At 37.2% G+C, this 14633-nt stretch overlaps 1 protein-coding gene across 1 annotated transcript in view; it reads right to left on the bottom strand.

The window, feature by feature from the left end:
- CGNL1 (cingulin like 1) overlaps positions 1 to 14633 on the bottom strand; it is a 204595-nt gene that overhangs the window by 120465 nt on the left and 69497 nt on the right. The window contains exons 3-6 of the mRNA XM_044665301.1: positions 12437 to 12531; positions 10487 to 10592; positions 3421 to 3522; positions 1399 to 1547 (exon numbers count right to left, since the gene is read on the bottom strand). Of these exons, the coding sequence (XP_044521236.1) occupies positions 1399 to 1547; positions 3421 to 3522; positions 10487 to 10592; positions 12437 to 12531 (452 nt within the window). The remainder of the gene's footprint in view (positions 1 to 1398; positions 1548 to 3420; positions 3523 to 10486; positions 10593 to 12436; positions 12532 to 14633) is intronic.

Genomic DNA, 14633 nt, shown 5'->3' with positions numbered 1-14633 from the left:
CTCATTCATACAATATAAAACACTTTTAATGACCCAAAACAACTCTATGATCTCCCTTGTTTCACTAAGTAAAAACACTTCTGATTTCTTAGAAAGTCAACAACCACATCAATTGACTTCTGGGGAATAACAGCTATAGTCTACTCTATCAAGAAAGAAATAGTCAATCAAAGGATATATCATTCTTGAAATTTTTTTTCTCAAAGAAGAAATGACAATTTCACCTTAATTCTGACTTTTTAAATTCAAGGATGGGAATGAGAAAGTGGCAGAAGAGAATTAATTACCTTTAATACCCATTTTCCTAATAGGATCTTCCCTCTTGGGTAACTGCATTCTACAGTTCTCTTTCTCCCTTCTCCTCATTTTTAGTATCTTCAACATCCCTAGAAGGCCTCCTTTTTATCTTTTCCTCAAGTAAACCTCCTTCTGTAACTAACTCTTTATGAAGGTAAAGACTACATCTACTAAAATTTATATGATCAAAGTATTTTGAACAGGAAGGAATTTTGCAGATTCTCTAGCACAACCTCCTTATTTGACTGATAAGGAAACAGAGGCTGAGAGGTTATGCAGCATTTCCTATAGTCACATAGATAAAAGACAGAAAGAAGAGCTAGCATAAACCCCAAGATCTTCTGGCCTTTCTTACTATACTCCACTGCCTCTGGTACACATACTGAATAATGTTAACCAAAAGGCCAGGTTATATATTTCATTGATAATGAAAAAATTAATATAAATGATAATGATTCTAATCCTTAGGATTCTCAATAACTCTTCAATATGTACCACTTCATTCTCTGAAACATTTCTTTTGAATACATTCTAAAAATACCAGATATTAACATAATGTCATAATAGTAAAATCATGGTTGAATTGGTAAATAATATAGCACTTTTTTTAGTCCTCACTATAAAGAGTAAAAACTAATTAGTGACATGCCCATCTTAGGAAAAATTTTCTTTTTAGAGATTTAGAATTAAACATAAGCTACTTTGTGCAGTGTCTAAAACAAGGCATTTTTTCAAAAAATGCAAAAGCTAACATCTTTTTAGTTTTCAATTAGCTAGATACTTTTCACATTCTTATGTTCTATAAAATCAGTCTTTGGATATTTCTCAGTGATAAGGGTATTATACAATTGGATATTAAATGTATGTGATCTGAACCAAAACCAGACGGATAAGGTCTATTTCAAGGTGTGAGAACAATTAAAGCAAAAATAACTTCCTCTCAGCTATCCAGCCTCCCATGTCTAGACTCATCACTGCATAAGGAAAGCTAAAAAAAAATTTAGAAACACATACACAAAATTATAAAGCTAAATGAAAAATACAGTTTTGCCTATATATCTCCAGAAAAACTCAAGTGGGGTAGCAAATTAGAGAGCTTACTCCTCTAGATTTTTCCGGAGTTCCATTTCACTGTCATCCAGGCGTTTTTGCAAGGTCATGGTCTCCTTCTCCTTCTCCTCATGTTGGCTTCGAAGCTCCTCAAGGTTGGCTCTCATTTGGTCTCGCTCTTCTTTGATGTTTTGCTGATTCTAATGTAAAACAAACATTAATTTTTTAAGTATAAGCTGGCATGCAATTCTTTGCACATCTGTACCATCTAACAAAATCCTTGCTTCAAGAACAAACACATTAGCCATCTTTCTCTACATAGTTCCTTCCCAATTATATAACTGCATTTACTACATAACAGAAGCATAAGTCTATAACTAAAAAAGGAATATAAAAGAATAAATAGGCAATTAGAACTGGAACTATTTCATTGGTATAGGAAACTTCATAGGTCAGGAAATTACTACTCATCTACAATTTATAATCTTAAGAGAATTACCCAGAGCACTGAAAAGTTAAATGACCTGCTCACGGTCACACAGTGTATCTAAGGCTAGATTTGAATCCAGATCTTCCTAGTTTCAAAACCATTTTAACTCTCTAAATACTACTAATAAAGTAGAGTTGAGAAGCAAAGCAAAACGGGCGAACCATACTTACTACAATTGAGAGTTTGGGATAAAAAATTTTTAAATTGTATTTCCCATTAACCTTCACTCTCTTGTTATTCAATTTTTTACTTATATATTTTTAGAACAGCCCTGGGATTTAATTGGTCTGAAAAACACCAAAAAAAAAGGAAACCCATTCTATGAATGCAGACTGGTATCTGCTCTCTAACTTATAATCTTAACATTAATTGGTACACTGATACATTAAAAGACTCACCAAAGGTCTCACAACCAGAATATATCAGATTTGATTTGAACTGAGGTCTTCCTAACTATAGCCACTGAACAATTTGCTTCACAATCTTTTGTCCTTCTTAACTAAAGTAAAATGTCTTCTATACTATTAGCTTATTTTGTCTTTTCTGTATAATTCCAGTCTTGGATCTTTCATTTTTGCTTCCATACTTCCAAATCAAGTGGCAAATGCCACTAGTCCATAGATGAAAGTCAATATCTCATAAATCGTGGTCAGAGACAACTTAGAATACTTTTTTCTGACCAATTCAACCCTTCCTTCATGTTGGCATCTCAAAGGGTTTACAGTATTATTCTTTAACCAAGACAATGAAAGGAAAAAATATGACTTTGTAAATCCTGAAATGTCAACAATCTAAAAAACTCCTTTGCTGAATTTAAATTAATTGGCTGTAAAAAGCTATGCAGTAACTATAATTTTAGGTCAAGCAACATATTTGAAATATGTTGTTGTTTTTATAAAAAACCTTACCTTTCATCTAAGAATAAATACTGCTTATTGGTTCTAAGACAAAAGAGTGGTAAGGGCTAGGCAATGGAGGTTAAATTAAATGACTTGGCTGGGGTCACACAGCTAGGAAGTGTCTCAGGTCAAATTTAAACCCAGGACCTCCCATCTCTGGTCCTGGTTTTAATCCATTGAGCCACCTAGTTGTCCCTTGAAGTAGGTTAAAAAATTAATTTGAAATTAACCATGTTGGGGATGTTGGGGGAACCTGTAACTTTATCTGTGTATCTAGCATTTTAGATACTAACATTAGTAAATGCTGCAAACTTGTTCTTGTCTGACAGTCCTGGATAATAATATGGGAGAAACTAAGAGATTAAGTGACTTACCCACGATCACACAGCTAGTATGTCAAAGGGCATGACTTACAACTCAAAGAAGGAGAGCCCTCTATCCACTAAACTACTCTGACGTCTTAGGTCTGTTATCCACCATCCCATCTCGTTTTACAGCTGAGGAAACTTCAAAAACATGTAATTTGCTCATGTTCACACGGCTAGTAAATTTTTCAGGGAAGATTCAAACCCAGGTCTTCCTAACTCCAAGTCCAATCTGCTTCCAAATTAAAAGGTTAAGTAATACATGCTTCAGTATACATTACATACATCTTCAAGATAAACATTCAAAAAAAAGTCAAACCTTAATTTCTAGGTTGAGCTGTTTCTGAAGTTCTGAAACCTCCCTGTTCAGCTTGTTTCTCTGTTCCAGTAGCTCTCTGACTTCAGCCGAAGAATCAAAAGCCTATAATTATGTAGAGAGATGATATTTCACATCCAAGGTATTTTTTTCATCTTCCATCCTAGTCCCTGCTCTTGCCCTTTCAAGTCTTGTGACCCACCCCCAACGTAAAGAAGTTAAACCCCTGCTCTGGAAGAGCACAGCACAAGTTAATCTTGGAAAGTGTTCTTTCTTCTTGGAGGATTTATTTCCCTCTATGAAGCTAGATCACCTAGACAGTAGAAAAACAAGCCTGAAGATAAGACCCATAGAAAATGTCACTGGCCAGTCCAATTCTGAGTTACAAGAATTCTCTCCACTTTTTTATTTCTAAAAATATTACCATGGTATCACTCAAACGCAATTGGGTATAACCTCAAAGTGATTAGCAAACTACTCATATGAATTGGAGGTGGGAAGGGGGGGAGGTGTTTTGGGGTAGGTGGACTAGGAAGAACCATGGAAACAGAGGACAAGGTAGTAATTGCAAGCCAAAAGAGTAGTTAGTCCAGTGTTTTCTCAAGTTTTCTGAATGGGAGCATGCCAGTGGGTTGTGTGTGTTTCACTTGGAAAGAGCTACTTCATAGGGCAGGTCCAGGAATGTGAAAATTGATATCAAAACAGGGTTCTTAATAATCTCAGAAAAATCTGAACCACTTGTTTTAATAATCCAGACTAAGGAAGAAGGTAGTCTATGCTTCCCTCACTAATAAGTCACAAGCAGGAAAACATTGCTCTCTTTCCTGAATGTATATTACTTTGAAAGGTGGGCTCAGTTCCCTCCCCCACCTAAGAGTAATCCCAGGTTCCAAGTATGTCTGAAGGCTGGGAATGGGGACCAAAGTGTAAATGATCACCAATTCTTTTCCAATCATATATTTATTAAGCATTTAACAGTGTGCAAGGTTCTAAGAATACAAAGACATTATAATTAAGAAACAGTTCCTTCCTTCTTTCAATTGGGAGGTTATCTCTAATTCCCTTCAATCCCTATGATTCAGAAACATGGGCTCCAGATAGACTTTCAGCTGTTTTCTAGATCTGTGAATCAGATCTGTGATTTAATTGCTAAAGGGAACTTCCTCTGATCTCAACTCTAATCAATTTGTAGTCCTACAGAGTTGCCTCAGGAACTAAGACTTTATGTGGCCTTGCAAGTGTCACAGAGGCAATATCTCCTACCAATGGAACTTGGACCCAGGTTTGTCCCATGTCAGATCACAACTCTCTACTCATGGTATCACAGGGTCCCAAGATATTTTCTCCTTCTGCATGCATACTGTGTGGGAGATGTAGTGTTTTCTGCATAGAATTTCCCCAATCTCCCCTCTTCTTCTTCCCCCTCAAGCCTGGCTCTTCACTAAACTCCTGATTTCAATTTAAACAATCTTAGGGTATTTACTATGTGCCTAGCACTGTGCATTTCTGTAGATTCAAAGAAACCTAAAGCATTCAGGAAACTTGCTTTCAGGAAACTCACAACCTCACTGGAGAGAGAGAAGAAAAATCCTCAGAGCCAAGGGCAAATGCTACAAGAGTACAGAAAAGGAAGAAATCATGTAGGCTAAGGCAGAGTAAGAAAAGTTTCATCTAAATGCTGACTGAGTTGAGCTTTGAAGTATAGGCTGGACTTTGATAAGTAGAAAGGAGATGGGAATGGGTTTCTTATGTATTGGGAAGGGAGCAATATAAAAAAACCTAAGTAAAGACACAAAGGCCAGTCTCATCTCCTTGATGGAAGAGGAATGAAGGAGAAAATCTAAAAGATCTGGGTCACCCCCTGGATGAGACTAGTCAGACCAGGAATGTAGCTGAAGAAGGATGAATAGATAAGGAGGATTACAGATAACAAATGATCTTGATGAACATTAAAAACTATTTGAATGACTGTATAGACAAAGTGAGGAATTTTTTTAAAGAACCTTTATCTTCAGTCTGAGAATCAATATTTTGTATTGGTTCCAAGTCAGGAGAGTATTAAGAACCAGGGCAATAGGGGTTAAGTGACTTGCCCAGTCACACAGTTAGAAAGTATCTGAGGCTAGATTTGAACCTAACTCCTCCAAAAAGATTTGGCTTTCTATGTACAGAGCCACCTAACTACACCCCCTTCCTAAAGTTTTGAGGCTGATATGGAGAACCATCATGTCTCCCACCAAACATCCAAGGCACTATTGTCAAAACCAATATCAACTCAAGGTTTGTCCTCTTGCAGCATTTCCCTCCCTCCCTTCCTTCCTTCTTTCTTTTCTTTTCTTTTTTTCTCTCCTCTCCTCTCCTCTCCTTTTCTCTTCTCTTCTCTTCTCTTCTCTCTTCTCTTCTCTCTCTTTCTTTCTTCCATTTTTTCCCTTGCCTTCCATCTTAGAATCAATACTAGGCAATGGGGGTTAAGTGACTTGCCCAGGGTCATATAGCTAGTAAGTGTCTGAGGCCAGATTTGAACCCAGGGTCTTCTATCTTTAGGCCTGGCTCTCAATCAACTGAGTCATCTAGCTGCTCCTGGGAGAAATGTTTTGTTGGAGGGAAAATTATTTGATGAAAATAGTATTTTAGAATGAGGCAGAGTGGTACTCCAGAGAAGAGCACCAGCTCTGAAGTCAGAGGATCTAGGTTCAAATTCTGCCTCTGACATTTACTGCTTATGTGACCTTAAGTGAATAAATCATACTCCTTCAGTTTCCTCATCTATAAAGGGAATGGCCTCTGAATCCTCTTTTAGCTCTAGATCCATAATCCTGGGGCCTGGCTGATTTGATCATAGGCTGAAAAAATTAAGGTAGAAAAATCATTTAGGACATCACTGCAATAATCCTGGCATATGGTGTTCTGGTCCTGGAAAGAGTAAAATTTAATTTGCTGTCTTTTCCAGAAAAACTCCTTCATCACAGTATCTTTCTACTGAAGAGAAATGGAGAGGGTTTGTTTAGTCTTCCTCGACCTGAACAAATTGGCATAGTATTTCAGGGTTAGTTTCATTTGGTTTGGGGTTGTTTGACAGGGTGAGAAAAGAACCCTCAGAATAGATTATATTGTTCACCTACCTGCCAGTTCTCTCTTTTCTTCTGTCCTAACCTGTTCAAATTCTGACACCATCTTTCACCCAAGTGATGATTTCTAAATTTTCTACACCCTTCTGTTACATCAATTAAGCACCATAACAATAGTTTGCAAAAAAAAAAAAAAAGAAAGAAAAGAAAAAAGAAAAAGCCTAGCCTCTCCAGATGCTGTGTAATTATAAGCACAATTTCATTTATTCCTACCCTCCCTTGGAGGGAATGTAACTAACTACAAAAGCAGTGGAAGGAAGGTGCCAAGCCCAAGAGGATTGCTAAAACAGCTCCTCCCACCTCTCAGGACAAATGCCCATTCGCCCTCTCTCCCTAGTCAATTTCTTCTTCCCAGCAAAGATAGCCAAAACTGACTACCCCCCTGACCCTCTCCCAGCATTACCTCCATAATTATTCAGTGGCCTGAGGACACATGCCCTACAGCTTTTTTCAGCTTTGATATCTCATGCCAGTGTAAACAAACAAACAAAAGTTGGTCCTGGTCCTCCCCTCCCCAAATCACATAATTACTGAGACTAAGTCTGGGTGTTGCCTGAGTAATCAAAATGTAGTTGAGTTTTAGATATGTTCATGTTTGTGCTAATTCTAGGGGAAAAACTAAGACCTGGAAATGTATGCATGAGCTCTAAGTGGGATGGTGATATTGAAGTGCAATGCTGCTAAAGATCTTAAGATTTTTGAAGTAAACTATGTCTGGAAAGCACCAAAGGAAACCCCAAAACCCACCTTGAATAAATGGGGGAGTAAAAAAATTCTCTCTCAGATATTTGTAGGGGGACTCTGAGTCAGGAAAGAAAGAATCTAGATCAGAAAAATTCTGGCTGGAGAGGTTGGGGGGAGTGGGAGTTGAATGTACCACAAGAGAAGTCTGGAGGACACCCAGAAGCTCCATAAAAATGTTAAGTGGTAGAGAGAAAAAAAAAAAAGGAGGGAGTCCTGCCTAAGGGCTGTCGGGGGCTTGGTCTCCTTACCTGTTCCCCTCAAGGTTTTATGTTCATTTAGCAGAAATGGAAGAACTCAACTTCAGCTCCAATCTCTAAAATTTTCTCCTCTCTTTTGACCCACTTCCATAGGGACAAAGAACACAAATTAAATTCTCTTATATCAAATAACTTGCAAACTTCAAACTACAGTGAAATGAATGAACTACTCTGAGTAGTTCCTTGGAGTACATGAGCTCAGACCTAGGAAGATAGAAGGGCTTTCAGAGGCTACCTGACCCAACTCCCTCATTTCATGAGGAAGCTAAGGGAGGATGATTTACCTAAGATCACTTGGAGGTGATAAGCATGGGGCAGTGGGATTTGAACCTAAATCTTCTAATTCTAGCACCAAAGCTCATTCTACCATTTCAGACTGACTCAAATACAGAATGTGACCTGTTTTTCCAAGTTTCCACCCCCTTTCCTATAACATCATGACAGATTAATTCAATCAGTTTCCATTTCTTAACCAATTTGTTACTCACTCGTAGAATCTCTTGACCTAAAAACCTGGCATGAACTTGAGGCTCTCTAAGAGTTCTGAAGACTTAAGTACAGTGTTCCCTCACCTATCATGGGAGTTACTTTCCAGAGACCTCCACGACAGATGAAAATCCATGAAGTACTGGCACTATATTATATATATATATATATATATATATATAAAGGTTTTATAAACCCTTCCCCCTCTCCTATATACCTTTTCCACACTCTTATTAACCTATAGTCACTGAGCCGATCAGCATCTAGGATACAGAACACAGCACTGTGGTTGGTCACCTTTTATTCCATAAGCCAATAGGTGCTGATAAGTATAACTCTGTGATACAGAATTATATGTATGTATTTTTTTAAAACCCGTGATACAGTGAAGCCCTGATAAGTGAACCACATTATAGCAAGGGACAACTGCATATGCCAATTCATGGGTTTTTTTCTGTATTCAGTAAGCTTTGCAATGTTATTATTGTTGGCTTGTATCTTAAATTATCGCTCAGTATTTAGGAAAATTTAAGAGCTCCCAAAGAGTAAGTTTATTAGTAACTTGGTTGAAGAGAGAGAGAGAGAGAGAGAGAAAGAGAGAAAAGGATAGAGAGAGAAAGAGAGAGAGAGAGAGATCTATGGAATAATCAAAAACTACTAGGATTTACTGAATAAAATATCATGTAGTCAGTTTAGAAAATGTGGTTTAGAAAAAAATAAATTTGGCAATTTAGAGAATGGATAAGAAGGAAGGAGGAAAGATTAGCAGCAGGGAAGCATAACAAGGAGGCTATTATTGCAAGTGAAAGTTTCTAAGAGCCTAAATTTGGGTAGTGGCTTGGTGAGTGGAGAGATGACTGATAGGTGATGATTGTATACATAGAAACAACAAGATTTGGTCACTGTTTGGATATGTGGAGTATGGGAAAGTAAGTAGTCTAGGATCATACCAAAGTTTTGATTTAGGGAGATGGGCAGATGGTGGTACCTTCAAAGATAATAAGAAGTTTGGAAGAGGATAGACTTTGGGGAGAACCAACAGGGAAAGATAATGAGTTCTATTTTGAACACATTGAGTTGAAAATGCTTATAAGATATACAGTTCAAAATGTACAAAAAGTAGTTGGAGAGGCAGGACTGGAAACTGGAAATTGCCTAGGACAAGATATAGAAATTAGTGAAGAGATGATTAGTAAAACCATTTAAGATGATGAGGTCACCAAGTCTGGGAGAAAGAGAAGAAAGTCTAGAATAATATGAATGATCACTGAGAAAAAATGGTCACACAAAGAAAAGAGAAAGAGAAAGCAGGGTCATGAAAACCCAGAAGAAAAAGAGTATCCAAATGGAGACAGTGATCGTTGTCAAATGCTGCAGAAAAGTCAAGAAGGATGGGGATTAATAAAAGGTCATTAGATTTGACATTTACAAGATCACTGGTATGTGTGCAAAGAGCAGTTCCAGTTGCATGGTGAGATCAGAAGAGGCATTGTCAAAGGCTTAGAAGATCTTGAGAGTAGAGGAGGCAATAAATATAAACAGCTTTTTCAAGGAACTTGACTAAAAAAGGAGGAGGGATATGAGACAACAGCTTGCAGAGATGGTCGGGTCTAATGATGGTCAGTAATCAACAGTGAGATGGAAGCCAGTGTTATGTAGTCGGGCTACAAGAATATCCAGCTTGGGACAACATATATTAAGAGGAATATTGACAAACATGAGGTCTATTAACAAATTTGGGTGCATCCAGAGGAAATTCAGAGGTGAAGGGCTTCAAAGTCATGACAAATGAGGAACTGTTGAAGGAAAAGAGGTTGCTTAGCCTGTAGATGAAAGGACTTAAGAATAATAATCTTAAAATACATGAAGGGCTTGTGTGAGGAAAGTTCTCCCCCACCCACACCCCTCTTCTGGGTGACAAAGCCAGGGCAGGCATCTGCATGAATCTACGTGAGTCTGTGTGAGTTTGAGTCATTTACATCACGAAACTTGGGTCAAGTGACACAAACTCACATAGATTCACACAGATACCCACTGGCTATTACCCAGAAGGGGGGTGGGAGAGAAAGAACTTTCCTCACACAGCCTCTTAGATGGAAGAGGGATTAAATTCTTGTGGCTATATAGATTTAAACAAATGGGTAAAAATTACAGTAATTTAGCTTTAGTTTCAATATAAAGAAGACTCTTCTAAGAGAACTACTGGGTAATGGAATGGACTTACTAATGAGGTAGTGATTTCTTTATTCCTTCAAATGTTCAAGGAAAAGCCAAGCAACAATTGACTAAGTCTGGAGCAAGAGGAAATTGATATATAGGATGGAGGACTGGCCAAATAATCTCTAAAGCACCTTATTTTGCTTATACCAATAAATAAAATGATAGCCTAGAGATAAGTATGCTTTTTCATCTCTCCAACTAATAGTCTATATTTGATGTAAAATCCCAATTTACTCGATTGTTTCCTTGTGCACTTCCAGCTGCTCGAGACTTTAAAGTCTGAATCTTCTCAAAGACCAGGTTTACTTTTCGCTTAGTAGCATCATCATTATCGGTGCTCCTATGGGGGGAAAAAAAGCATAAATAAACCTTGTGAGATACTACTGATTAATTTCAGATGGAGTTAAATCTTTGCCTGAGGAGAATAAGGGAAATAACTGTGAGAATTCCCAGGCTCCACACCAAATGAGACTGATCTCAACTTTTCAGTGGCACAGTAGATGTGACAGGAAGTTACCTAAGCCACATAGGGACTATGTGGCTTGCCCTAGATTGCAAAGTCTATAAATGACAAAGGAGATTTGAACCCATGTCCTTCCTGACTCCAAATCCAGCATTCTTATTCACTGGGTCTTGCTCTAAAAGCATTAGAACTACACTTAAAAGGAAATGTAAGAAAATCTAGTGTAGTATAGCTGTAAATCAGTCTTTTGTAAAGTACTACAATAAGCTATAGATTCTGAGAAGTTTATTGATACAGGTATGGTTTTTTAGTGTCAGAATTGTCATGGTCTTTGTTTTTAATTTGTTATGTCTGCTACAGCTCAATTTGGGAAACCACTTTCAGTGTCCCCATTTTTAATTAAGCAGGAGCAGCACCCAAAGTTGGAGAATAATCTTTAATGAAAACTTGGTATTTTGGTCTTTAGTTCAAATAGTTCATACATTCTCCCTAACAGGAAAGTCCATTCACACAAGGAGTTTTCTCTTGTCTCTGACTCAGTGTTTTGGAGAACAATTATATGGCAGTAAGAGGCAATAGTGGAAGAGGAAAAACCTGGATTTGAATCTCACTTTTGTGAATAACAGCTCATAAGAACCATTCTTTAGGCCAAGTTGCTTATAGCCTCGGGCCTTCAATCAATCAATAAGCATTTATCAGGTATCTATACTAGATACCAGATATTGTGCGGGGCTAAGAGCTGGAGAAATAAAAACAAACTTTTTTAAAATTTGTAGAACGACAAAATTGGACTAGATGATCTCTATGGTCCTTTCAAACTCTAGATCAGTGATTCCCAAAGGGGGCACCTCGACCCCCTGGTGGATGCTGCAGCGATCCAGGGAGGCGGTGATGGCCACAGGTGCATTTATCTTTCCTATTAATTGCTATTAAAATTTCAAAAAAATTAATTTCCAGGGGCGCTAAGTAATATTTTTTCTGGAAAAGGGGTGATAGGCCAAAAAAGTTTGGGAACCACTGATCTAGATCCTGCTATCAAGAAATTCTACCAGACTTGATAAAGAATGAGAGAAGGAAAGATTTAACAAATGTCTGGCCTAGAATTATACAGCTGACGGGCAGCTGGGTAGCTCAGTGGATTGAGAGCCAGGCCTAGAGACGGGAGGTCCTAGGTTCAAATCTGGCCTCAGACACTTCCTAGCTGGGTGACCCTGGGCAAGTCACTTAACCCCCATTGCCTACCCTTACCACTCTTCTGCCTTGGAACCAATACACAGTATTGACTCCAAGACAGAAGGTAAGGGTTTTAAAAAAAAAAAAGAATTATACAGCTGAAGTTGCTGTTTAAACGAAGGCCTGAAACCTGTAACCCACATTAACTTTTTGAGTCAAGAAACAGTCAGAAAATTATGACGCTAATTTTGATTTTGTACAAACTAGTTGACAAGTTTTCAAATAAAACATTTGCATTTGAAATAATAGTCTTATGCTTTTTTACTGAAAAAATATTCATTTTAGGGAGAGGAAATGTCTTCTCTTGAAATTTTAAATATTGTTACAAAAATTTCAGCCTTTTAATTATATTCCTTTTATAAAACAGTCACCATATAGCATCTACATGGCTGAAGGACATGAATATCCCAAAGCATTCTGACAGCAAATAAACAATACTCATCAAAAATTACATGGCTCATGGCATTCAAATAAATGAAGTCACTAACCCTTCTTTGAGGTAATTGTAAAGGATCTGCTTAGCTGTCTCCTCATTTGTTTGTTGAGCGAGCTCTTGCTGGCCTTTCAATAGGTCAGGTGTGGCCTAAAACAGAACATTGGTCATTACATGATCACAGGTAAGTCTGCAGGAAGAAGATGTATGCTTGATGAGCGCTTCAAAACATATTTGAGGGACAGCTGGGTAGCTCAGTGGATTGAGAGCCAGGCCTAGAGACAGGAGGTCCTAGGTTCAAATCTGGCCTCAGATACTTCCCAGCTGTGTGACCCTGGGCAAATCACTTAAGCCCCATTGCCTACCCTTACCACTCTTCTGCCTTGGAGCCAATACACGGTATTTCATCCAAGATGAAAGGTAAGGGTTTAAAAAAAATAAAAAAAAACATATTTGCAATTTTTTAATACATTTCATGTAGGATCCTCATTGTGACCATTACTATTCCCCCACATATACCCCCTTTGTCTACCAAAACTTTGGCTACCTTACTCCATATTCTCACGTTTTTCTCTATTTGAATAACTGAAGTGATACATGTTCTTCCCAAGCTCTCCCTTTCTTAATTAAGGAAAACTTACCTTAGTTTAATTTAAAAAAAATTTTTAAACTCTTACTTTCCATCTTAGAATCAATACTATATATTGGTTCATGAGGGCAAAAAGACCATATGCTTAATCATCATCAGTGTCTAGTGAAATTTTCTACATGATTTCATTATATTTTTTAATGAATTGAAATTTCATTATAATTAGAGCTAATACTAGGTTTATTAATATTTTATTTAAAATAACCTTTATTTATATATTGATTTATAGCTGACTAAAACATTTCCTCACTACAATGTAGTGGAAATGGTTAATACTATCCTCATTTTACATATGACAAAACCAAATCTGAGAAGTTAAGTGACTTTCCTAAGGTCACAGTCAGAGTAAATGGTTGACCTGAGACTCAAACGCAGGTCTCCTGATTCCAAATCCAATACTGTTTTCTCTACAAATTGTTCTCTGGTGATAAAAAACCTCCCCTAAGTAGTGTGGATCTACAGGTGCAAACTGCTTCATGAAATTTCATATTCTAGGGTATTTTCTAGGCAACTATGTGGTTGTCAGGAAAAGAGTTCAAATTCTATTTCTGACACAAGCTTTGTGTTCTTGGGCAAGTCATTTAATCTTTCTCAGGCTGTTTCTTCATCTATAAAGTGATAGGTTGGGCTTCTTGGCATCAAAGATCCCTTTCAACTCAATATCTATGATCCTAAGAAATGTGATGACATTGTCAGTGAGTTTGGCTTAACTGTTTTTCTTTGTGGCTGAATGTGGAGGAAGACATGTGGGAGGGAAATTATATTTAAAGGTCATCAAATTTCTTAAAGACATATCATAAACCCACTGATACTGATAAAAGTACAAATCAATGTGACTTTTGAAACTCCAATTGAAATGGAACTCTAACCCTAGAAAGAGGAGAAAGCAAGCATAGCACCAAAAATAAGAAGAGCACCAGGTAGAACAAATAATTAGCAATTTTTCAAGAGACTTTTAATTTATCTACCTGTCATTCTCACAGTATCTGAAAGTTTCAAGTTTTCCTTCAAAACAGTACCCTTAGCTCTCTGCCTTTAATCTATAGAAACCAAAGGTGTCCTCTGAGTAGAAAAATATATTTGCCCTTTAGATTTACTACATAAATGAATTTTCCTCATCTGTAAAGTGAAAGGTTTGGATTAGATGACCTCTAATGTCCCTTGTCCCTTTCTGCTCTTAATATGCTATAACTCCAAGTTACTCAAAAGCAACTTCAGAATTACATATTTTCCCACTGCCTCTCTAAATTCCCTTAACAAGTATTTTCCAATTGCCCCACAGTTTTCTGGAATCACATATAACTTCTTGCATTTCATGGAGGTAACCAGATGACATAACATAGAGAGTATGAGGAATGAGAATCAGAAAAACCAGAATTCAAAGTGAGTCTCAGACACTAGCTATACAACTCTGGGCAAATAATTTAAAACTATTCTTTGCCTCAAAAATTAGGATATCACTGGCACTTTCTTCACAAGGTTGTTGTAAAAATGAAATGAGAACGTTGTAAAGTGCCTTGCAAATATCAAAGTGCTATATAAATGCTATTAGCATTTGTTATTGTTATTATGTGCTAACTAAAATTTTTTAAACTATAGTCTT

The sequence above is a fragment of the Gracilinanus agilis genome, chromosome 2 (genome assembly GCF_016433145.1).
Source record: "Gracilinanus agilis isolate LMUSP501 chromosome 2, AgileGrace, whole genome shotgun sequence".
Lineage (NCBI taxonomy): Eukaryota > Metazoa > Chordata > Mammalia > Didelphimorphia > Didelphidae > Gracilinanus > Gracilinanus agilis.
This window is presented reverse-complemented; position numbering and strand designations above follow the sequence as displayed.